Genomic DNA, 26,714 nt, shown 5'->3' with positions numbered 1-26,714 from the left:
ACTTACATATTTAGTTTACACTTACTTGAGGACTTCAACGAGGATTCTAGATAAAGGGCAACTGGCTTACAGTTAAATACTTTATACAGTACCTTACAATCCCTATCAGAGGAATGCTGTCATAAACATGAGCACAATAAATCAAGGTCCTCAGATTTGAAACCAAGGTTTTCAGTCAGCATTTCTACGTATTTTGGCTCTTGGTGTAACACTGTAAGGGTGTTTAAATTGGAATGCTAATGTGGCGGCTTTAGCATGCTTCATCCTTAAATGTTTTTGCTAGGCTGCTTGTCCTGATCTAGAGGGACTCTGCTTGGCAAACAGTGTGGAAAAGCTGCCAGTGCCATTCCCAAACATTAATGATCCCCCCCGTTCACCCCCACCGTTGCCTGTCTTGCCTCTGGGCTCTCAGGAGGAGACAACAGAGGCAATCTTTACTGTACTAACATCAAGGACAATCAGTACTGAGAGCGATTCAACATGACCAGTTGTGATCTGTATAATTCTCATGCATAAAATATATATTTTAGTAATAGGCCAAATTATGTGAATCACTAGTTTCTGACACATGGGTAAAAACAGGCTAAACCGATATATATTCAGTATTGTTTATTTATTTTGAAAAAATTTATTAAAAAAAATCCTGCATTTCAGTTGTGCAGTTGTCGGTTTGGCCTATTTTTTTTAATACATCATGTAAAATATAATTTTTTATATTTTTAAATAATGTATGTATTCTAATCATATATATATATATATATATGTATGTATGTATATGTGTTTCAATGTATTCATATTATCTAGATTCATTTTTTTCAGCATGTTCAGACGTCTCAAATATTTATTTGTAAAAAATGACAAATGTTAGATGTTACATTTACTGTATCTGTACATTTGGCCTGGTTTCATTATTACCTGAATTTTAAATGTAATCAAATGTCTGAGGATATGGACAACACAATTGGGGACCTTTTTTTTAAATTATCTTCTTTCTCTAACAGCATATTAGTGATGTGTTATATTTATGTAATAAAAATTGATATTACATTTATTTGATTATATTTATATTACAATATAAACAAACGTATTTTCTTATATATTTCTGTTAATATTAAGTGTTATTGACTAAAGACAGGTGGTTTTCGGGATGTGAGTGATAGTGTTATTTCATTATTTTAATAAAATGATGAGAAAAATGTAATTTTATATATATATATATATATATATATATAACTAACTATAACATTTTATTAATCTCTTGAGAATTTTAAAGTCATCATCAGTAAAAGTGGAACGGTTACTATTTTAAAAACGTGTGACATGTCTTATGTTATGTCTTAAGAATCAGTGAACCGTGTTTTCATGCAAACAGTGGCAAAAATGCCAAATCCACTTAATGACTGAGAAGCCCCCTTGCAAGTCTATTGGTGGTGCATGTGTGACGCCATCTACACCTCCTGGTTTTGTGGTGAATGCATGGATAAGAGGCGAGCTGGACTGGTCTGTTTTTTAGACTATCTCGAACTAGGACTAGTTTGGGTCTGGAGTCTGGAGTCTGAAGGAAACGCGTCGTTATCGGGAGCGCGAGTCCTCTCATCACAGCAGCGGCGAGGGAAGCTCGGCGACGGACCAGACGCGGTTTCTCTTTATTTTACATCTTCTTTGGCGACGACAGAGCAAAAGAAACGGAGGACATCTACCTCGGCGGATATCTGCTATGGCGGGTTCAAGCACGCTCGATGTGTTTGTGGGAATTGTTCTAGTTTTACACGCTTTGGGGAGTGTTTTCCAGACCAGAGGAGAATTAACGGCGGACGGTGAGTGCTCGAGGACGCGGTATTGATGACAGGAGTTTGTTTTGGCGATAGGGATGTGGAAAATCAGGTATTCACACCATGACCTGAGCCTATGTCTATATTCCTCATTTATACCCTTGATACAGGCTATAGGACTTGTAAAATGAAAATACTGAATACATTTTCATAAGAAGTTGATACAGTGGGCCACTTTTTTTCCATGTCATTTCAAAGCGTAGAAAAGCTGACAAGTCTTTGCATAGGCTATTCTTTCATTTCTCACTCATGGGAACTTTGAGGTTTTCTTCGTATTAATAGCCTATTAATGTTAATGCTGAATTGATTTTTAATAACACAACTAATAAGCTAATATGGGTTGAGCGTGAGGTTTTGCTGTGCTGTTTGCCAGAGGCAATGCTTATCAGTTTTCAAGCGGTATGTGAACGTATTATCGCTTCTTGCAGAAAGAATATGATTGGGAAATTCTTGTACCTTCAGCTTTTTTTTATGTGGAGCGGGATTGTTTTCGTTGACTTTGCCCTAAAGCATATAACCTGTTCATTACTGGAGCAGCTATTGGGTTTCTAATCGCCTTCTACTGTGTCGTTTCACTGCGCAAGGTTATTTAAGGTGAGGCACAGGAGGCTTCAACAAACTGTACTGAAGCTGTTATTGGCCATGTACACATTTTAAGAGGAAAGTACACTGGAGTAATCGACTCTTCCTCGAGTCGTAAATTCCAAAGTGTTTCCATGTTTCGACCCATCCGACTTGAGCCCATTGTGTGAGATTTATAACCTGCCTTTGTCTGTTTGTCTGGGTCTCTCTCAGTACAGGTCTCTTATAGAGATACTATTTTACTTATTTCGCAAGAGTAAGAAAGCTGCTGTTCTGAATATAAGCATGATTTTCAGAATAACAACACAATATAGCAGGTGAGATGCCACTTCAAAGGTTCACCCAGAAATGAAAATTTGCTTTTGGTTTACTCACCCTCAGGCCATCTGACTTTTTTTTTTTTCTTAGGGCAGTAAAGTACATTTTTAGCTGAAACCGTAGTCCTTGGTGATTTATGAGTTTGAAGTCAGCAGCTGTCGGTTTTTGAGAATTACCAAAAACAAGCATATCAAGGAACACAAAATTAATACCTCTGGCTCCTGACAATTAAAGTCTTATGAAGCGAAACGATTGGTCTGTGCAAGAAACTGAATTATTGACAATATTATTACCATTATTCCATAGCCTCAGGTAAACGTGGAAGTCCGATTCTTTTGTGCAAAATGGCTCTTTTGAACAGTTTGTTTCTGGTTCAAATAACTGATTCGCCAGTTCGTTTAGGTAATCACATAATGAGGTAATGTAGGGCCTGTTGGCAGTTATTAATAAAGCACCCAATAATGATGTGAAACATGGATGTTGTAGATGTCTCATGCATATAATGTTAAAGGGGTGGTTGATTGCGATTTCACTTCCTTAACGTTAGTTAGTGTGTAATGTTGCTGTTTGAGCATAAACAATATCTGCAAAGTTGCGGCGCTGAAAGTTCAATGAAAATAGAGATATAGCCTTTTAAAATTCTGGTAGTTTAATGCCTACAAAAACGGCTCATAGGGACTACAACGAGTTACTTCCCGGGTTCGTTATGTCACACACCCAGATAAACCCCGCCCCCGGGAACATGCAGCAAGGGGATGCTTTAGAGAAGAGAAAGAGAAAACTAGGGGTGCATGTAAAAATCTGTTCATTTTCTAAAAATCTACTAGATTCTAATGGATTCACAAGTTTCAAAATCAATGTTCTAAAGCAGCGGTTCTCAGTCCTGTTCCTCGCATCCCCTGCTCTGCATCTCTCGCTCTCTCTCTCTCTCATATATTCAGATCCTCAGCTCAAACAATGAACTGTTCCATTTATACACTTATTTTCACATCGATATGAGAAGCGTTATACATGGATGCGCGTGTGGTTGCCGTGCTGTATTAAAGCTTTAATCAGGATAAAACCGTATCTTAAAAGCTAACAGAAGCAGTAGAATTTACAAATAACAGCGTATCTGAAAGTATTAGACGACAACAAACAAAAAACATACCATTAAGAGCCGTGTGCTTGCACAGGTTCTGCGCGATCCTCTTCACAAATATTCTCTGGGTCTCAATCGGGCTCAAACTGATAAGCAATATTGACACCATTGTTTACAATACAACCAGAGCACATACCGCTGAGGTGAGGGGCAGGACATTTAGAGGGGCACTAGAGGCGGTTTAGCCAATCACAACACACTGGACCAGCTAACCAGTCCGAGCCCATTGCGTATTTCTGAGGGAGGGGCTTCATAAAAGCAGGAAATGATCAGTGCGTTTAGAGAAGAAGGGACAGCGGTGTGAAATAAGGTAATTTATGTGAAAAATAATGTTTTTTTTTTTTTTAAACGAAGCATGTTAGACTGCACCCCATAAACACAATCAAGCCAAGAAAAAAAAACCCTTTAATAAACTGGTTTTTATTAGTTCACCACCTTTTCACATAAACAATGCAAAACCTAATTCCACCTCTTCATTCAAGTGCTTGGTTATCACAGGCTCATCAGTTCTTCAGTCTAAAGGTCATTGCACACTGACTCAGAAACTTTCATCCGTCAAAAAAAAATTTGAATCCGGTTCGATTTTCTGCGTTTTTGTATCCGTAGCATGCATTTGATAGGAAAGGATGGGGAATACGAAAAAACGCATGCGGAAATTTCGGACTCAGTGTGCAATGACCTCAGTCTGAACTGTTTTCTCAGTTGAGTGTACTGTTGGAGTAAGTGGAGTGCTGAATGAGTTGGCAAAAACCAGCATCAGAGCATCTTATATGCTGGTATTTTGGCTCATTTGTAGTCGAAGTGACTGTCAGGCACATCCGAAAGTGAGTTTAGATTGAGCAACTTGTAGAGCTGTGCTGTTCATTCCACGGGCATGAGCTGTTTCAGATGGTTCAGTCCGATTTGGTAAACTAGTTCATCTAGTTCACTACAAAGAATAGTTTAGAAACCGATTGTTTAACTTCATAAGACCTTAATAGATCGTCAGGAGTCAGCGGTATTAATCTTGATATGCTTTTTAATTTTCTAATCCTAGTAGCCACTGACTTGCATTTTATCTCCAATGACCACGGTTTTTAGTTAAAGTCACCTACATCTTGGATGGCCTGAGGGTCAGTAAATCAATGGCAAATTTTATTTTTGGTTGAGCTATCCCTTCAATACAACAGTTCTATAAATAAAGCTAATATAGAGTAGATTTATTCATTTTCTTTTTGTTTGTTCTTTTCATTTTTCTCTTTGTGAACAAAATTCTTTCCAAATGAAGTCTAAAAATGTGGCGTGTCAGCGAGCAGCACAAACACTGGAACAGAACATCGCAGCGGAAGCAAATTTGTATTTGTTTCAATCCGTCTGTAATCATTCCGCACTAACTCAAGTCCGGGTTTGTAAGAGAAACCCTGCTCCAAGCAATGGACTCTTTTCACAGACTGTGCTGACACATTTCAGTGGTCATCAACATCATAAATCCTGCAATTTTTTTTACATTTATAAGACTATACTTTGTATTATATTACCTTCACATTACAAAACACTATTAACGACGTTAGTTAGTGAAGGTAAAATTGAATCGCTCTCTCTCTCTCTGACTGCTCCTATCAATCTCTCTCTCTCTTTTTTCCTCTTTTTGAAAGTCATGAAAACACTATTGTGGTGTTTCTCTTTTGTTATTTGACCAAATGGGAATGGATTATTTTAATAATATTTTAATAATAATATTTAACTTTTTTTAATAACATTCAGGTGCTCTTTACAAATTAACTTTTAGACAACAAATGAAATCAAAGTTGATGATCCTTGTTTTCTTATGGAATATTGCAGTGTTTATTATGCTGGTGTGAGGGCTGGGCAATAATCCTTCCCTTCTATCAATCTGTAACTCACATCAGATCGTAGCAGTTACCAAACGATGACAATCCAATGATCCAGTTCATTCCCAATGGACAAAATAAAGCCCTGCCATACATTTTTCTTGTTTGAGAAGCCATTTCATTCCGTTAAACATCACCGTAAGAGAGAAAAGACTATCACAATTTCTGCTTCATGCTGACTTTAACCTTTCGTGGTCTGCTTTATGCAAAATAATTTTTGTTGTTAGATACCATTCTTAAATAAGAAATGCAAATAATATGAAAAATTAAATAAAATAAATGTAATTGTTGATTTGTAATATTGCTTGAAAGCGTGATATGTCACAACATTGAATGCCCAACTTGGAAGTAGAGGATTTCCAAGTGCACTTGAAGGCAGCATGATGTACAAATCAGCACTCAGGCCGCTTGGCCAATCAATCCGGAACTAACTGCTGTGGAAAGGGTGTTGCACCATTGATGGTTTACACCAGTGGTTTAATTTTCTTGTTTTTTTTTTTTTATAAAGAATTCAAAATTCTGAAACAGAAACGGAACTCTGTGACCTAGTTTGTAGCCTACTTTACAGGCCTTGGCAGGATGGAAACTGCATGAGGGTTTTGGACAAAACAAAATAAAAAATCAATCACAGTTCAAGTTGGTAGATAAAAACAGAGTCAACCCTCACAATGATTTTCAGTTCTTTCTCTAATACTAGATATTTGTTATATATAAATTCAGCATCATGCATTGTCAGAACATTTATTTGTGTTAAGATACAGTGGTTTAAAGGGAACAAAGGCTTATTGCTGGTTCTTTAAAAAGCAAAAAGTGAAGAAAGACTTTAATCAACAAGAAGGATTTATGAATTATAGTTAAAAGGAGTATGTCATATATTTGTTAAAAGGAGTATGTCACCAGTCTGCTATAGATGATTCAGGAAAAGCAGCTCTGAAACTGCAGAGATGTAGCAAAGGATAGATGGTGAGAATGTGGGGCCCCCACAATTCTTAAGTAGTTCATCCAATGGGTTGGGTTTAGGTTTGTACTCAGTCTGTCTTTGTCACCCCCTCCCTTTGGCTCCACTCCTTTTCTCTCTGTCCTCAATTTCTTCCTAAGGGTTATACTTTTTACCATAACATTTTTTCTCTTTAGTGAGCTTTAGTGAATAATAAAAAAGCCTTTTTGTATTGTATTTTGTAAAATAGAAAGAAAAATAAAAGCCAAATGAAAGACCCCTTCCAATATTTGAGTCTTTGTTCAGATCTCAATCCAGGTAAAGTTAAAGACTGAAGTCTGAATGTTTGTTTCTTGTATTGAACCTCTCAGCATGTTAAATTGAAAAGCATTAGCCTGTGGAGATTTTTACCAGTTGCACAGGTCAAATTTTCACTGTTTTTAGTCGTTGGCACTGCATATCTACTCACTGTGAAATCTCTTAGGGTTTGATGTAAAGCTTTAATATCTTATCAGTACATTTAATCCAGAGCTGCTCCTGGGCTGTAGACCACCTCAGAGCTTGGGCGATGTCTTTGGCCCTGGATTATCAATCCATTATACCTTGGCAGCAATATTAAACTACATCTTGGCAGCTCAAACCCATCACATTGTGCATCTCTAGATTGTGTCTACTTGTACACTGTAATGTTTTTCTCTTACTTGAATGTTCACAGCTCACATGAGCAGTCCGGTAACTTAATCTCTTCATGTGGTCGAGATGTGCATCTCTTGTACACATAAAGTGGCTGTCTCTCGGCTCATGGCCCAGATAAAGCATTATTTATAGAATGCGCTGGCCATCTGCAGTGCTGTGTCAGAAAAGACTTTATTAATAGGAGTGAAGAGCTGGGTGTGTTTCTCTCCCTACTGATACAACAATATTAATAGTTTATTGCTAAATTCGGTGGAGCAAAGTAAGCTGTCACACATGTGGAATTTCCCATTTGTGGGCCAGAATTTGATACATAAATGCTTACAATAAATGCTATTCAAAACATTTAATTTATGGTGAAGACATGCACACTGCAATGTCCAGATATATTACAGGTACCATATTCTTGTTCACACAAAAACTGGAGTCGTTTAGCCTGTTCACTTAGCAAGTTTCATGTGATCACAAACTGGATGAGAGAATCACAATTTGTAATTATTGCAGGTTTCGGATCTCTTTTTTTGGCCCGCTTCTCAATAGGAAGTTACCACGTTAGCACATCTGATTCTCTTAATCTTTTGCAATTCAAGAATGTGGCAGATATTTATAAATATTAGAGAGACTATGTAAATATCAGGTTCAGCTTCCATCTTCGTTGTTTCATAGTGTCAAAAGTTTTCCCAGTAGTTTATGTCGTTCTCTAATCGACATACTTCCAGAAGTTTGTTTTTGTCTTCAGTGGTTCTGGTATGGATTATGTGGTGGACATGTACTGGCTGTGAAAATTTTAACTTTGAGGTATAGGTGTTTTTTTTTTGTTTTGTTTTTAAATGTCCGGTTATTATTTTCTTTTTCCTTCCAACCTTGAAGAATAAAGTAAGAAATGATCCTTTAAACCTATATATTGAGAATGATACCATTGTAAGTGTTTACAATTGGAGTTGTCCTTTAGTAACAGATAGTTGTGTTTACTCCATCTGGACGTCATTACAGTTGCACATCCTTCCTGCATATTTTCCATCCCTCTGTCCTTTTGTAAAAACAAACAATACCGGAAATGGGAGACAGGGAGACACAGGGCTTAAGAACACTAGGAAATCAAACGAGGAAGAACATAAACAGGTGAGGAGTAATTAAACACAGACAGAGACTAATGAACAAATAATGACACCAAACGAGGACAAGAACAGGAAGACCAAATAAGGGCATGAGGAAACAAGAGGGAAGAAAAACACAGGACACAGGGACACAAGTCTGACCATTATAGTATTTAGTAGGGCCGCTCGATTTATTATGACAAAAATCATAGGCACAGTTATTTTGGCCAGTATTGTAATCACGATTATGAGTTGGCCATATGACCAAAACTTTGAATCAATAATTTATTTAAAGATAGCAATCTTTAAATAAAATATATGAATAATATAGTCAGTTCAGTCAGTCAAGTGCCCACTGGCACTTTAAAGCCCGGTACACACCAAGCCAATGCCAACGAACTAGTGGCGACGAAAGCAGACTGCGGGGTTGGCTCACGTTGGCAGCGTCTGGGTCCAAAGTTGCCCTGACACACCAAGCTGACGCTTGACACCCGACGGCCAAGTAGCACGTCCGTTCTGCGCGCTGGTTTACCAGCTAAACAGCCAATCAGAATGATCAGATGGCCCAGTGAGAACTCTGATTGGATTGGAGTTTAGCTAATGAGCCAGTGCTAGAGAATTAATGCGAAAGTGATGAAAACTAGTAAGTAAATGAAGGCAACACACACAGAAGGCTGTTCTAATATTACATGATTTTTCCCAAGCATTCCAATATGCAAATAGTTTTATAACAACATGAGCCGCTTAAAATGAAGAAAATTATCAACGTAACTGATATTCAAAATGGTAAACAAGCACTGCTTTGTTTACGTTTCGTGTATCTGTGTATATCTCGTATATCCTTGTTTCGGTTTCTCCTTTTAATTGACGAATATATACTATTGATAGCTGCTGATATAGACCGTTAATTCCTCGTACACAGAACACACGTGTTAGTTTGTAGTCGGCTGTAGTTTGAGCGGTGTGTTCAAGTGCAGAGTTTGGTCCAGATGCTGTTGATGCGAGGCGACAACACCGTCGTTTTTCATCACCGCTAGTTCTTTTAAAGTCGGCTTGGTATGTCCTGGCCTTTACGGGTCTTTCATTTTGGGGTGAACTATTCCTTTAAAAATAACAAACTTTATTTAAAAAATGTAGCTTTAATAACAAAATAAACAACAAAACGGAAGCAATCAGCAGCCATCTCACTGCCAAATGCTACAGTATGTTGCTCTATCTATCTGTCTGTCTGTCTGTCTGTCTGTCTGTCTGTCTGTCTGTCTGTCTGTCTGAGGGACCATGTGATGCTGACAACTGGAGTAATGGCTAATGAAAATTCAGCTTTCCTTAGTAGCTGGGCTAAACTCTGGTGTGCACAATAAGCAGTTGTACATCCATCTGTGTGATCATTTTAACCATACGAAACATCATGCACAAATTTGTTAGTATTGAATTAGTTTCCCACATGATGATTACTTCAAAGCACTGTGTGTGTATAAAGTATGTAGTTGCTCATTTTTATGTTCACGGGCTGGTTTCTTTGATGTTGCTTTACAAGGTCTGTGTGATGGAGTTTAGTGTTTGAACTTCTACCAGCTCCCATATACAAACACATTCCTGTATAAACACTCACACATACACCTGTTGCATCATTTATTTCACACACAACAAAGTGCTTCTGTCATTTTTTATTTTGTGAGTTTCAAAGGACTGAATTTCTATTGCTTTTTTTGACATGGCCTCAGGCTTTAGTTTAGCCTTTTAGGTTTTTGTTTACTTTACAGTTTTTCTCAGTCGCTTTGGTGCATTTCTCAGATTAGAAATGAAATTTTCAAAACTACTTGTTCAACCTCCACATCATCTAGTCACTTGTGCACATCATAAAAGCAGTTTCTCATTCTTTTGAACAAATTGCGATTGCTCTGCTACATTCATCTTTTGTTGTTGTTTCCCTTGTTATTGCTTATTGCCAATAAGCAATAACAATGTCTGTCTGACATCTGATGATGTCAGACAGAGAGGGTTTATCTGCTGTAAATGTCTCACATACTCATATGTTCATCAGAAAGCTTGTATGAGAGGATGAAAGAGAGTGAAACTGGCAATGGCAACATAAAGGCTTTCTCTCTATCTTTGTGTAAGGATAGTTCAAACATAATGCAGGTGTGCTTGCTGATGGATGCCTGTGGCTTTCCTGCTCTGCTGTTTGGTAACTTAAATTACATAGTGGAGAAAGTAGGGGTCTGTAATCCATTTTAGGCATAACTGTACATGTTTAAAAAGGGCAATGATGTGCATTCTTCTAGATGTTGTATGTTGTAGTTATACAGCTGCTGGGTTGAAGGTCCCAGCTGTGACTGAAGGTGACAGTCAATGCTCTTTCATGACCTGCACCACAGGTTTACTAACACACTGATTACTCCACCCCTTTCCTCTTTTGCTCCTGGCTTTTTTCTTTCTCTTGCCGTCTTCTCCTCACAACAGGGAGACAGTTTTACTGTATGTTATTTTGGTTCTAATCCATACAGTATGTAACTGAAACACACACATTCAGTGCTGAAGCACGTTGTTAACCCTTTCAGACCCTATGTCCATTACAGTGTTTTTTTAGAGGATTTTCCATTGAATTCTACATATAGTTAAAGTCAAATTAGTGACACATCAGGCAAACAACAACAAAATCCTCTTTTGAAATGAAGCATGGCCTATGACACAAATATGACATGAATCAAACTATTGCATGTTTATCAGTCTTAATGTAAATGTTTTGCCTAACAAGACTGTCTGCAACTTTATTCTCACAACCCTGAGTCTGTTTGAATGGAGCCTGTAGGTGTGACCGTGTATGAGACAGTGAGATGATGGAAGACATCATGAGCTCATTGGGTGTTTTTCAATCCTGATTTTCCTTAATTTGACGAAGTTGGATATGAATCCCTCTCTCTCTCTTTCTCTCTCTCTCTCTCTCTCTCACACACACACACACACACACACACACACACACACACACACACTGTTTAGACTGAATTAGGCCTCCTGGCATCAAGTAGGCATCAAGTTAACTGACCATAGCACTGATGCACAGCCTGTTTCTAATACACAGCCTGGTTCTAAGTTCATCATCCATCATAATGCCGAAAGCAGCAGCCTCCCACACACACAAACTCATGCACACACAAAACGAGCCCTGCAGAGGCAGCCAGTGGAACTTCCATTGACCTTCATGTCTCTCAGAAGTGACTGCTGTAGGGGGAGAAGGCCATTTGTAGGAAGATCTTGGGAGGCGAGTGGGAGAGAAGTAAAGAAAGACATAGTCCAAAAAGAAAGAACACAGTACTAAATAGTCAGATGATGGTAAAATAATTAGCCAGAGGAAACAAATGAAAAACAATACATGTTGTGCAAGACAGTCATTTGGAATGAGTTGGTTTGAATGCTTAGGGAGATTCTACATCACAGGCTCTGCAATTTTCCTTTGCTTCTTTCAACATGGCGAATAAGTGAATGGATGGCTTGAGTCAGGCTTTATCTCTCCTTGAATGAGTTCCTAAGAAAGCATGAATAGAGCTATGAAGAAAAGGATAGAGGGGGTCCTTCTGGGTAGGTATGCTTGCATGGCCTGACCGTTGTTCCTAGACACACCACCATGCATCCACATTAATGAGAACTAATATTGCACTTTATGAATGAACAGTCACGCTCAAAGTGGTATGAAGTTGTTCAGTTACATTTGCCACAAAAGAAGAGGAAGGTAAAAGTACGCCTCAACCTAAATCGCATTTAAAAAAGTGCACCGCATGACCTCACTGAATACAGCTGTGAAAGAGAGAGGGAGGAGAAAGAGAGAGTTTCTTGGTGAAAGTCACAGAGGTTTCCAGTAGTTGTCTTTTGTGCTCTAAGGGTCTTGTGTGTTTCATATGTCACAATGCTTTTCAGGCCTCCAGCGGTGCTTTTGCTTTCAATTCTTCCCTGGATCTCTTTTCATCATTCTTTGCCATTCCCTGTCTTTCTCTCCAGGGCTGCAATAATGGTACTCAGTATGAGGTCCTTTTACTCATAGCTTAGTTAATTACCTTTCAACAAAAGTTAATTACACTGCTCTGAAGTGTTTGTTATTCTTTCACAAACATATTCAATGCACTATTCTCAAACATAGCCGACTAACAGCAGATTATGTGTGCTATTTACCTCAGTTGTGCATTTACATGTTAAAAGTGTAGACTGGGTGCTTTTTTAACTTCTTTAAAAAACAGAGGCTGGCTAGATGCTAAAATCTGCTCTCATGACACTTAAATGATTTCTTGCACCTGTTCATGTGCACTGACCCAAACATAAGTAGTGAATGCAGAGCACCTAGTGACATTAGAACAGAGCCTCTAGTGTGAATGAGATGGAATGGGTGATGAGGCAGAGAGATTGGAACAGCAAGAAGTAGTAAATGTGTCCCTCAGGATTTGTGTGTGTTTGTGTGTGTGTGTGTGTAGAGTGTCACTGTGGGGGGTTAGCAGAGGTTGGCTCAAGGGGAATGAAAGTTTCAGTTCACTCATGCAAACTCACAAGCACTTGAGCGCTAGGCAAAGGACAATAAACCAGAATGCTTCTCATGAGGACTGTTTCTTTTTGTATTACATTTTATTTTGGCAGGACGTTGTGTTTGCTTGTATGTCCAGTTTTGCTGCTCCATTTATCATGCAGCTCTAAATATATTTTTAAGTATTTACTCAGGTCAGTTGTAATAAAATATCTCTTATTTCCTCTTATGGACATTTGCATTCACTTTCTATTTAATCATATTTTTTATTTTGTTGGGTATTTTTCTGGGAGCTTTTACATAAATTTATATTTATATTGATAAATCTCATCATGTTATATTATATGTAACTTTATATCAGAGGGCTGCCTTTGTACTTTTGACTGAATTGCCTAGCAACTTTTATGATGGCTATTGTTGTTTATTAAATATGATTATTTAATAAATATTTTGTATAAATAATAGTAGTATTTAATTGTCACACTGCTCGGGGAGCGAGGAGTCGAGGAGCACAATCAAAACCTTCAAACCTTCAAAACCAAGCCAATGCCGACGAACTAGTGGCGACGAAAGCAGACTGCGGGGTCGGCTCACATCGGCAGCGTCTAGGTCCAAAGTTGCCCTGACACACCAAGCCGACGATTGACATCCGGCGGCCAAGTAGCACGTCCGTTCTGCGCGCTGGTTTACCAGCTAAACAGCCAATCAGAATGATCAGATGGCCCGACTGACCGATGAGCTCCGATGCTGATTCAACATGTCGAATCGGCCGAAAAAAAATGGACGAGGACCAACTTCAGCCGACGGCGCAGAACACAATGAGAAAACTGGCTTGGTGTGTACCAGGCTCAAGAGCCGCACGGATCCAATTTACTGTTACACACTTATTTTCATTCTCAACTGCTTATGTTCATTTACTACATAACCGACGAGAGTTTACATGAATAACCGCTAAGCGCTGCATTTGACACATTTTTTGCATGTATCTGACCATTTAGGTGCACGCCTTGGGTTAAAAGATGACTTTTATGCCCGTTGTCTGTTCCCTCTGTGCACTCACAATCCTACCGAGGAATAGCGCAAGTTCTTTTTCACGCTTTTAAAAACATGAATAAATCTAATCAACATTAATAAATCAAGCACGTCCCATTTTGCAAAAGTCATGTTACATGGAGGAGTGAAAGCGCACACTAGAAAGGGGGCAGAATGGGGCGCAATAATTATTTTATCTCGATTATTGTATTTTCACAATCATTGGAGAAAGATCAGTTCGAAGAAAGGTGCATTAGTACGGTAATATTTTGCTCGATGCGCCCTCTTGTGGCCTCAGGAGAGAAGCCAAAAGCTTTTTTTTCCCCTAACAGAAATTATGCCTTTTAAATTCGAATATAATTTTAGTACAAAATTCGAATTTTGTTTTTCAGCCAATTTGACAGCCCTAGTGTTTAGTATTGGGAAACAGCATGTTTGTGGTGGGGATTAGTTACATTAGATGGCGACAAGAGACTGTTTTTATGAGTGAGTCAGCAGTAAAGACTTTTATATTGAAAGAGACTGAAACAGTGTTGTAAACAAAGATGTAATTCAACCTGTTTTATTGTGAATGTGAGCTGAAGAATGAATGCTGCATCAGATGCTGGTAATCACACTCGCTCAGTTCATCTCTCTCTCATAATACTTTACTGTGCAAAATACAGTAAACTTTTAATAAAGTAATACAATAAGCTTTCAATGAAGCAACACAATGTTCCTTCATTTCTAGTTCTAAAGTCTGTCAACCTTGAGATTTGAATCCATGGTGGAAGTAGTTTTCACAAAAGAGACTCTGTTGTTGACACTCCGCTTTTAAAGACACTCTATTGTTGTTTCTTCTGTAGTTACACACTCGTGCCATTCAACTTTTGTATAAATCAATATCACACTCGTAGCATGCAATATGGCTGTATATCGGCACGCTGTGATTACCTATGGCCAAATCACAGCCGTGCCAATACAGCCATATCACACATCTACTCGTGATATTGCTCATATATATTAAATAATATGTACCTACAGTACACTATTCAAAAGTTGGGGTCAGTCAGTAAAGTTTTTTTTTTTTTTTTAAGTTAACTTTTATTCAGCAAGGATGCATTAAATTTATCAAGAGACAGTAAACACTTTACATTACAGAATATTATGTTATAAATAAATGCTGTTCTTTTGAACTTTCTATTAACGAGTACTTGAACGTTCAATCAGCATATTAGAATGATTTCTGAGGAATCATGTGAGACTGAAGACTGGAGAAATGGTGCTGAAAATTTTGCTTTGCATCACAGGAATAGATAAAATTTTAAAATATATTAAAGTACTTGTGACCCTACAGAAGGCAAGCAGTTTGAAGAAGGATGGGTGGATGGAGTATATAAAAATAGAAAACAGTTATTTTAAACTTATACAATATTTCCCATATTTTGCATTAGACATCATTCAAAACATAAACCCAGCCACAAACTTTTGAAAAGTAGTGTATGTTTTGTTGCTATTATAATGTAACATGCTATTTTATACTCAGTATAAGTGCATTTAATACAGAAAAACATAGTTACCTAAATATTTTAAAAAGGTGCTTCTTCACAAGGAGATCATCATAGGTGGTACTTGACATCAAATAGTCTGAATATCCCTGATCTAGAATCATAGAACGTATTTTGGAGAATTTCTGTAATATAAAATACCTGAAATTTGACAAAGTTGGCCAGAGTTAATCTAAAGATAATGGACTTATTGTCACAGATGCAGACGGACTCAGAAGGTAAGTGCAATAATGTGTCTTTATTTACAGGACTTGGGTGCTGGTGATCGTGAGACAAGGTGAGTAGCTTCTTGGTCGTGAATCTTGCAGGTGTTGGGTGATAGTGCTAATCGGGTCTTTCTGCCTAGCAGGCGGGTGGAGCGTGATCGGAGAGGAGTCGGATCCCAGACAGATGATCACACACAGACGGGTCTGAAGACTGAGAGGAAGACGGGACGGAGAACAGCAGGTTAGTACACAAGGTAAATAATCAGAGGTAATACTCATCGACTGGAGAGCTTCAGAGTAGAGTCCGGCAGGTAGCAACGAGATCGGACAACTGTGGTGGCAGGGGTGAGTGCTTATGAAGTGTCTGTGATGAGGGTGATGACGAGGTGCAGGTGTGCATGATTAATGACTGAGGGAGACCAGGTGAGGGCGTGCATCCGGATTGGAGAGAGGGAAGGACAGGCAGACTCGTGACATTACCTCCCCCTCCCGGAAGGTGCGTCCCGCACCGTAACAGTGACATCGGGGAGGGGGGGGCGGGCGTCCTGGAGGCCGGAACAGGGCCAGGACAAGGAGGAGAATAGGGAAGCCTCCAGGACGGATCAGGAGCCTTAGGAGGCCATGGCAGGACTGGAGATTCGGGAGACCATGGCGGATCCGGGGCCTTGGGAGGCCATGGCAGGACTGGAGATTCGGGAGGCCATGGCGGATCTGGAGCCTTGGGAGACCATGGCGGATCAGGAGCCTCGGGCGACCATGGCGGATCTGGATCCTCGGGCGGCCTTGGCGGATCGGGGTCCTCGGGCGGCCTTGGCGGATCGGGGTCCTCGGGCGGCCTTGGCGGATCGGGGTCCTCGGGCGGCCTTGGCGGATCGGGGTCCTCGGGCGGCCTTGGCGGATCGGGGTCCTCGGGCGGCCTTGGCGGATCGGGGTGCTCCGTGGCCTTGGCCCTTGGCCTGGGCAGATCGGGGTCCTTGGGCGGCCTTGGCGAATCAGGAGCCTCGGGCGACCATGGCGGATCTGGATCCTCGGGCGGCCTTGGCGGATCGGGGTCCTCGGGCGGCCTTGGCGGATCGGGGTCCTCGGGCGGCCTTGGCGGATCAGGAGCCTCGGGCGGCCTTGGCGGATCGGGGTCCTCCGTGGCCTTGGCCCTTGGCCTGGCCACACAGACTGAGACTATATGGCCCCCCCCCCAAAATTTCTTTGGGAAAGTTCCCCTCTGGGGGCCACATTGGAGGAGCGGACTCCTGGGGGCGCTCTGGAGGAGCGGACGCTTGGGGGCGCTCTGGAGGAGCGGACGCTTGGGGGCGCTCTGGAGGAGCGGACGCTTGGGGGCGCTCTGGAGGAGCGGACGCTTGGGGGCGCTCTGGAGGAGCGGACGCTTGGGGGCGCTCTGGAGGAGCGGACGCTTGGGGGCGCTCTGGAGGAGCGGACGCTTGGGGGCGCTCTGGAGGAGCGGGCGCTTGGGGGCGCTCTGGAGGAGCGGGCGCTTGGGGGCGCTCTGGAGGAGCGGACGCTTGAGGGCGCTCTGGAGGAGCGGACGCTTGAGGGCGCTCTGGAGGAGCGGACGCTTGAGGGCGCTCTGGAGGAGCGGACGCTTGGGGGCGCTCTGGAGGAGCGGACTCTTGGGGGCGCTCTGGAGGAGCGGGCACTTGAGGGCGCTCTGGAGGAGCGGGCACTTGAGGGCGCTCTGGAGGAGCGGGCACTTGAGGGCGCTCTGGAGGCGCGGAGCTGGACGGAACCAGCGGAGACGAAGGAGAGCTGGACGGGACCAGCGTAGATGCAGGAGGGCGCTCTTGCAGCGCGGACACTTGAGGGCGCTCTTGCAGCGCGGACACTTGAGGGCGCACGGGAGGCACGAAGCTGGATAGTACCAGCGGAGACGAAGGAGGGCTGGACGGGACCAGCGGAGAAGCAGGAGGGTGCTCTTGCAGCGCAGACATTTGAGGGCGCTCTTGCAGCGCGGATACTTGAGGGCGCTCTTGCAGCGCGGATTCAAAGGGGCGCTCTTGTAGCGCGGACATTAGAGGGCGCGCTTGCCGCGCGGACATTAGAGGGCGCTCTTGCAGCGCGGACATTAGAGGGCGCACGGGAGGTGCGGGGCTGGACGGGACCAGCGGGAAATCAGGTGGGCTGGACGGGACCAGCGAGAACTCAGGTGGGCTGGACGGAACCAGCGGGAACTCAGGTGGGCTGGACGGAACCAGCGGGAACTCAGGTGGGCTGGACGGAACCAGCGGGAACTCAGGTGGGCTGGACGGAACCATCTTCGCCGCGGACGGCGTAACGTTCATCGCCATTTGCGGCGGTATCCTCTTCGCCGCGGGCGGAACATTCATCGCCGTCGAAGGCGGTGGCTGCACTGTATAAACCTCCTCCACGATGTAAGAGGACCCCGCGAGGGATAGCACCAACTCCAGGTATTGCTTCAGGGAGCCCGGGGTAGAGGCAGGTGGTGCCTGGAGGAACAGGTTGTCATCAAGGCCGCTCCAGACGACAACCTTCAGCGTGCCATCGTTCCATGGCACGCGGTGGGCGAGCTGGAGGAAATCCTCCAAATACTCTTCTATGGAGCGGCCCTCTTGTGCGATCTGGAGGAGTCTTTCTTCGGGAGGCAGGTAGGCGCAGTCCATATTCTGTGTTGGTCCGATCTTCTGTCACAGATGCAGACGGACTCAGAAGGTAAGTGCAATAATGTGTCTTTATTTACAGGACTTGGGTGCTGGTGATCGTGAGACAAGGTGAGTAGCTTCTTGGTCGTGAATCTTGCAGGTGTTGGGTGATAGTGCTAATCGGGTCTTTCTGCCTAGCAGGCGGGTGGAGCGTGATCGGAGAGGAGTCGGATCCCAGACAGATGATCACACACAGACGGGTCTGAAGACTGAGAGGAAGACAGGACGGAGAACAGCAGGTTAGTACACAAGGTAAATAATCAGAGGTAATACTCATCGACTGGAGAGCTTCAGAGTAGAGTCCGGCAGGTAGCAACGAGATCGGACAACTGTGGTGGCAGGGGTGAGTGCTTATGAAGTGTCTGTGATGAGGGTGATGACGAGGTGCAGGTGTGCATGATTAATGACTGAGGGAGACCAGGTGAGGGCGTGCATCCGGATTGGAGAGAGGGAAGGACAGGCAGACTCGTGACACTTATATTGTTAAATACTTTGTTGTACCTCTTATACAGCTAAATATGGTTGTCACTTCTCTGTTAAGTTGTTAAATCGGGTGCAATTTAGAAATCACAGAAAAAGTAGTATATGTCTTTTCAAATTTTGATATTCTTTCTCCACATTGTTTTCTCCCACCAGCCCTGAGTTCTCAAACACATACATTACAGTCAAGAAAGACAGTGTTTTTTAAAAGCAGCACTTTAACGAGCATAAACAAAACACCACACCCTTGTGCCAGACATGAATATCTCTGGGTGTTAATATTTCATCAAAAATAGCTAACACCAAATGGCCCATGGCATTTTCAAAACATTGGTCTGTTTGTTTGAGCGTCCCCACCAGTCCAATGCAGCAGCATTGACTCAATTAATAGTGAGTTTGGGGCGGGACTGTCTGTTTGGCTGACCGATGGCAGACTGGGCAGTGTTTGTAAAACCTTTTTGAAAACAGTCATTATTTTTGCATTTTTATTTAATGCTAGTAGGGTTATTAAATCTGTTTTTTTTTCTTAATAAATTCTGGCTGTTTATTTTTGCTAAAATGTTTAAAGATGTCTACAGTAATTTTTCAAAATAATATGTTCAGTCTCTCAGTAGCACATAAATTCCCGACTCATGTTCATGATGGTGTTTTCAGCTGCATGCAAGCCTTAACAAGACTGTGTGGGCTATGACTAAGTCAGACTTTAACAATAAAGCTTCGTGTTTTTGCAACTGGAACCGTGTATGTATGTGTGTATGTATGAGTGGTGGGTGTGTGTTTGTTGGTTGAGGGAAATTCACTTTAGCAGAAACAGACTAAAACACTCAGATCTGCAGAGCTGTAAACACATTATACTTAGTGTTCATGAGTATTTCTAAGAAACTCCCCTGGGCCTCATCCGATGTAAAATACCACTGTGTTAATGCTTTTGTAAGTAAATAAAAGAATTGTGCAGTTTGAATGCAATATTTTAGAATCTGTGTTCTATACTTTGGAACTAGTGCTTTACACTCAATTAATTCGATCTAAACTATATAAGCACCAAATGAATTGACCCCCTCATGTTTTGAAGATCATGAAGTGATCATTAGAGCATTTGCAACATCTGTTTGTTTTGAGCACATTAAGATCCCTATATAGTTCTAATCTTGGCAAGTGTTCCCCTCAACCCAAACCAATATTTTCATCTGTTATAGCTACATTATTACATGCACCACTGTAACAGAAGAGCATGGCACAATAAGAGGGTCATGGGTTTGTTTCACAGGGAATGCATAAATGTACATTTTTAATTAATAAATGTAAATGTATTAAAAAATGTGAGTTTATTTTTAATAAATGTAAATTAGTTTTATTTACAAACAAATGAATTTGCACAATTATGCTGTAGATTTACTGACATTTTCTCTGCAGCCCCAATTTGCATTTCATTAGGAATTAATATAGTTTTGTGTTATTGTGACATTGCGGTTGGAGGCAGACGGAGGACTTGTGCTAAGGGAGGCCCGCTGCCCATCTACATACTGATAGTTATTGCTCATTACCAAATCTTGTTGTACACAGTAATGGTGGTGGGAGATAAAAGAGAGACCCAACTGTGCTGTCTCAGGTTTTGTGGGCGAGTGTCTGAATTGCTTGGTCTAAGAACAACCCCAAGGATATTATTTGCACATCACGTTTTTCCCAAGGCAGTCAACAGCATCATCCATAACTGGTGTTGTATTTCTGCGTTTAAAAGTGTGTGAATCTAGGTTGTATAGCCTACAGTGATAAACCTTCTATTATCACTAAAGTCAATAACCTTTAAAATATCTGTTAGATATCAACTAAATTTAGCTCATGATGACCTCTTTTATTTTATTTTCGGTATTATGATTTTATCAACTTTTGTGTTTAAAACTCACTTTTCATATCCAACTAAAGATGTTCTAGCATTACAAGTGGCCAAACGTTTTATATTATCTAGTCATATGTTTTAAGAGTAAACTAATTGTGATGGCCCACAGTGGTTTTTATCATTCTTTTGAACTTAGAGCTAGCTCAGTGTTGTGGAGTATTGAGGGTTTATGTTTCTAGGATAATTTAATCAGTGAAACCTAATTGAGCGTAATGAACATGCTTTTTTGTGCTATGCCCCCACTGACACTTTTTAAGCACAATAAAATTAAGTCTGACATGTTAATTCCGAATAAATTATGCATAGTGCGCTTTCTGTCCTTGGCGGGAGGTCAGGGTTCGTGTCAGTGTGATGCCAACTAACTATGCTAGAAAATGCATGTAGCCATGATTGAAGCTTTGTGAAATGTTATATAACCTTGACGTCTTGTTATTTGGCTGAAATAGAGGAAGCTATAGCTGTGGGATCTTCTGGTGTTTGTGTATTATGTATAACTCATGTGGTTCCAAACCTGCATGACTTTCTTTTATATATTTAGTTTGCAAGGGCCTTCTCCGGTTCAAAAATATTTCAGGTGCTTTGAGTTTGAGGTATATTATTGATTATTTCCTGTGGTGATGCTGTTAACTCAACGGTCTACCAAGTTTCATCGATCTTGAGCACATAAGTGATCCTAATGTCATGTGGATTGTTTTTAACGTGTTGGAGAGCCGACATCCCTCTTTCACACATTTACACTCCTAAATACAGCTAAAGCTGAAACAAGTCAACTGTCAGTTTTTATATTGTATTGGTCTGAAAAACACTGGTCAAGTTCAGATTTGATCTATTCAGTGAAGAGTCCTGTGGTGACCCCTGACAGATGTACTTCATGAAAACATTTAGCTCTATCCCCAGAAGTAAAACAAACCCCAAGCTCACAAAGAAAAGAGGTCAGAAACCAGACCGATACAGCAGCTAACAAGAAGAGCAAAAGAATAAAAAGATGGGAGAACTTACAAGTCTTGCTTATCAGGTCAAAATGTTTCATTTAAGCATTATTGTGTGTGTCCAGATGTGTTCGGTCACAAGACATTAGGGAGCATTCAGTAATTGTTATTATATTATATGAGAGTAGGTCTCTGTCTGTTCAACAGCATCTGGTGTGGAGGGAGTTTCTTATTAATGTGTGTAACTGCAGATGTCAAGGGTGTCAAGCCAAAAACACATTTTTTTGTGCATTTCATGAGTCAGAGTTTCCTGGAGAATACTGCTTTTGCATCAATTCAAACTGTTCAAATGTCCTGATTTTTGTGCATTACTATACAGTAACAGTATATTACAAAGCAATGCAGTTTTGGTAAATTAATTCATAGTTTAATGTTGTTGAAATTAAAATTAAAATGTAGTTTATTATACAAACTTTGTATGTAAATGTTGTCTTTTAAACAACCAGCCAGTAATGATGCTGATTTTTACTGAACTTTTACAGAAGTATTATGAAACTTTGGTACACAAAACAGTTCTTAATTCTTAATTTCCAGTAGCACATGATCCCCTGGTTTCACAGACAAGGCTTAAGGCTAGTCCCAGACTAAAATGCATGTATGAGCTGTCTCAACTGAAAATATCTTGCTCTGACATATCTTAAAATATGTCAGTGCCATTGTTCTGTCTCAAGATGCGCACCTGTAAAGTTTTCTTTTAAGACATTTTATAAAAGCTGCTTAAATATCTTAATTTACCTAAGGCCTTACCTAAGCTAAGCCCCATCTGTGAAACCGGGCCGATATTCAGTAAGTGATTCAGGTGATGATTCAGTAACCAGTGATTTCATTCAGTGAAGGATTTGAGTTTAAAGGGTTAGTTCACCCAAAAATGAAAATTCTGCCATTAATTACCATCATGTCCTTCCAAACCTGTAAGACCTTTGTTCATCTTCGGAACACAAATTAAGATATTTGTGATCAAATCGGAGAGCTCTCTGACCCTCCATAGACAGCAAATAATCAGCGTTGTTTACGTTCAGTAGACAGCGCACGCATGCTGAATGTAAACAACTGATTAAGTTCATTATCAAAATGGCAGAAGACGGTAACTCTGGGAGAAGAATTGTTGAATAAATTATGTTATTATTGTTTTGAGAACAATGTTGTTGTCAGAGAACTCTCACATTTCATCAAAAATATCTTAATTTGTGTTCCGAAGATGAATGAAGGTCTTACGGGTTTGGAACGACACGAGGGTGAGTAATTAATGACAGAATTTCCATTTTTGGATGAACTAACCCTTAAATGTTGGTGTGATTTTTACATTTTCATTATAATTTGCATTGACGTTACCCTGAAGGAGTGTTAAATGTTTAAAAGGCTTTTAAGTTTGCACACGTCATAAACTGAGATGTTGAAACATGCTTTAATAGGACCTGGCTGTGTGAGTGCAAATCTGGGCCATGTGTTGTGAGGTCTATCGGTTTCTCAGAGGAAATGAGCATGGCAACCAAGAAATCCACTTTGAAGTTGCTAGTTGGGGGAAGATCCTTGTGAATCAGTTGTGACTCGCCTGAGGTACAGTGCAGTGCCAACAAAACATACAAAAATTAAAATAATATACATTTACAGTCTTTCCTCACTCCATTTTTATTGTACAAAGTTGACTTTTAAGATTTTAAGACATTTTTTTTTTTATGACATCTATGCCTTTATTTTGAAGTAGGAAAAGCAGGGAATGGGTCGCCCAAAGCACTCTTGCTCTATACAGTATGTTGGAGCGCTACATGCATATTATAATGTTATAAAATAACAGTCTGTATTTGGCTGCTTTGCTCAGACTGGGGTAAGACACCAGCATCAGCCCAGCAAATTACTTTTAAAACTCTTATGTACTGAATTATATTTTTACTCTGTACTGATACTAGATATCGTTTTCAATTGATGGCAGTCTTTTAAAGAAAAATAAGATATTTAACATACAGTATAAGAACACTGTACATACCAGTTGTAGTGCTAATAGTAATGCTAGTACTGTTAACTACTTGCTGTGACTTGTCATTTTATTAGTCAGACCAAAGAAGAAAATGAACTAGAAACATAGGTGGAGTACTATTCAAATAAAATAGAAATAGTCACTTTGCTGCTTTGGTTATTGTCACGAATCCTGACCATGCTCTCCTGTTTTACCACCACCAGAGGTCACCCGTTCACCACATTGACTCTCACACTACACAGCACACTGGACTCCATTTCCCACCATGCATTGCACAGATCACAGCTGTCACCATTCACTCATCACACGCACCTGATGCTCATTTCACAATCACACACACTATTTAAACCATGGACTTCCTCAGCATCAGGGCCGAGTATTGTTAGCCCGTCTACCTTACGAAGCGTTTTCTAGTCCTAGTTTTCCGAGTCTTGCCTTGTTTATCTTGCCGTGTCTGACCCTGCCCGTGTTTATTGGATTATCTCTCTGCCTTGCCCTGTCTGGATTTTGTACGCCGATCGTCGACCCTCGCTTGTTGCACGGATTGCTCTGTCTTGCCTCTGCCATACCTGTTTGCTGTCTCCTGACCCTGCCTGTCTTGACCATGTTTTATAATAAAGCCTTGCGAATGGATCCGCACGTCTCACGTCTCGTCAACCCCATAACAGAATACTCGGCCACACAAGGATCCAGCGGCTTTTCAAAAGGACATTGGCCAGGTATGGATTGTGCACGACTGTTATTAACCCTCGAGCAGGGCTCGCGACCGCTCGAGAATTATATTCAGGAGTACTTAGACCTCGCCTATTTTTCTGATCTGCCGGACTATGCACTTATTGACTTTTTTTGTGAGGGCATTAATCAGCCGCTCCGGTCAAGGTTAATCCGCGAGGGTCCCCGTTCATCTCTCAGTCAATTTATGGACTATGCTTTACTGTGTGTGGGCTCTCCGTTCACTGTGGGTGTCGCGGAGGAACACGGCACCGCACTCACTCACAAAATGGCGGCAGCAACAGCACCCCTTCACGTCATGCCTGCCAAGCCAGAGTCTGCTCACGTCATGCCTGCCAAGCCAGAGTCTGCTCACGTCATGCCTGCCAAGCCAGAGTCTGCTCACGTCATGCCTGCCAAGCCAGAGTCTGCTCACGTCATGCCTGCCAAGCCAGAGTCTGCTCACATCCTGCCTGCCAAGCCAGAGTCTGCTCACGTCCTGCCTGCCAAGCCAGAGTCTGCTCACGTCGTCGCTGTCAAGCCAGAGTCTGCTCACGTCGTCGCTGTCAAGCCAGAGTCTGCTCACGTCGTCGCTGTCAAGCCAGAGTCTGCTCACGTCGTCGCTGTCAAGCCAGAGTCTGCTCACGTCGTCGCTGTCAAGCCAGAGTCTGCTCACGTCGTCGCTGTCAAGCCAGAGTCTGCTCACGTCGTCGCTGTCAAGCCAGAGTCTGCTCACGTCGTCGCTGTCAAGCCAGAGTCTGCTCACGTCGTCGCTGTCAAGCCAGAGTCTGCTCACGTCTCCGCTGTCAAGCCAGCGTCACACCACGTCTCCGCTGTCAAGCCAGCGTCACACCACGTCACAGTGCTCCAGCCAGAGTCTGTCACACCCAAGGATTTAAGGTCAGTCCTTCAAGTTCCCTGTCTGATATCCAGTGTGATGGACCCACCACTGATGTCAGTGCGAGTAGCTGGCATTCCCAGGGCCTCAACCCTGTCTGTTACAGAGACCGTTCCCCTGACCTCAGTACTTCCCGTTATGGCGGTTGCCATTTTGAGTGTGTGGGCTGCACACTGTGCTCCTGAGGCCTCTCCTGTCCACGAGTCTGCTCCAGTGCCTCCAGAGGTGGCGGCTTCCGCTGCAGAACCTCCCGAAGTGGTGGCACCCGTCCCTGAACTCACTGTCTGCCCTGTCACGGCCACGGAGGCCGTTCCTGACGTCACTGTCTACCCTGTCACGGCCACGGAGGCTGTTCCTGAACTCACGGTCTGCCTTGTCACGGACACGGAGGCCGTTCCTGACCTCATGGTCTGCCCTGTCATGGCCATGGAGGCCGTTCCTGACCTCATGGTCTGCCCTGTCATGGCCATGGAGGCCGTTCTTGAACTCACTGTCTGCCCCGTCATGGCCATGGAGGCCGTTCCTGAACTCACTGTCTGCCCCGTCACGGCCATGGAGGCCGTTCCTGAACTCACTGTCTGCCCTGTCACGGCCATGGAGGCCGTTCCTGAACTCACTGTCTGCCCTGTCACGGTCATGAAGGCCGCCCCTGAACTCACTGTCTGTCCTGTCACGGCCGAAGAGGCCGTCTGTGAGCTCTCGCCCTGTCCTGTCACGGCTAAAGAGGCCGTCTGTGAGCTCACGCCTTGTCCTGTCACGGCTAAAGAGGCCGTCTGTGAGCTCACGCCCTGTCCTGTCACGGCTAAAAACGCAGTCTATGAATCCTCGTCCTGCCCTGCCACGCCCCCTGAGATCATGAATGCTCTCCCTGTATTGTCTGTCTCTGCTCTCCCTGTGTTATCTGTCTCTGTTTCCCCCAGATCTCAGACTCTGCCATGGTTTCCTGCCCAGTCTGCTTCCTGGCGAGGGTCTTCTGCTCAGGTCTGGTGGTCCTCTGCCCCGCCATGGGGGTCTTCTGCTCGGGTCTGGTGGTCGTCTGCTCCGCCGTGGTGGTCTTCTACTCTGGTCTGGTGGGCTCCTGGTCCGTCTACTCCGCCCTGGTGGGCTCTTGCTCGGGTCTGGTGGTCGTCTGCCCCGCCATGGTGGTCTTCTGCTCGGGTCTGGTGGTCGTCTGCTCCGCCGTGGGGGTCTTCTGCTCGGGTCTGGTGGTCGTCTGCTCCGCCGTGGTGGTCTTCTACTCCGGTCTGGTGGTCATCTACTCCGCCCTGGTGGGCTCCTGGTCCGTCTGCTCCGCCCTGGTGGGCTCTTGCTCTGTCCTGGTCTCCG

General features: G+C 42.5%; 1 protein-coding gene across 2 annotated transcripts in view; it reads left to right on the top strand.

Annotated features, from left to right (window-relative positions):
- Positions 1-1,423: 1,423 nt before the first annotated feature.
- Positions 1,424-26,714, top strand: part of LOC306876390 (plexin domain-containing protein 2-like) — a 75,603-nt gene continuing 50,312 nt past the window's right edge. For both annotated transcript variants that reach the window (XM_079427505.1, XM_079427504.1), the window contains exon 1: positions 1,424-1,817. In XM_079427505.1, coding sequence (XP_079283631.1) covers positions 1,718-1,817 — 100 coding nt within the window. In that variant the 5' untranslated portion in view covers positions 1,424-1,717. The remainder of the gene's footprint in view (positions 1,818-26,714) is intronic.

Source organism: Barbus barbus, assembly GCF_936440315.1.
Source record: "Barbus barbus genome assembly, chromosome: 1".
In the NCBI taxonomy this organism is placed as follows: Eukaryota; Metazoa; Chordata; class Actinopteri; order Cypriniformes; family Cyprinidae; genus Barbus; species Barbus barbus.
The sequence above is the reverse complement of the archived record's forward strand: the minus strand, read 5'-3'. Positions and strand labels throughout refer to the sequence as shown.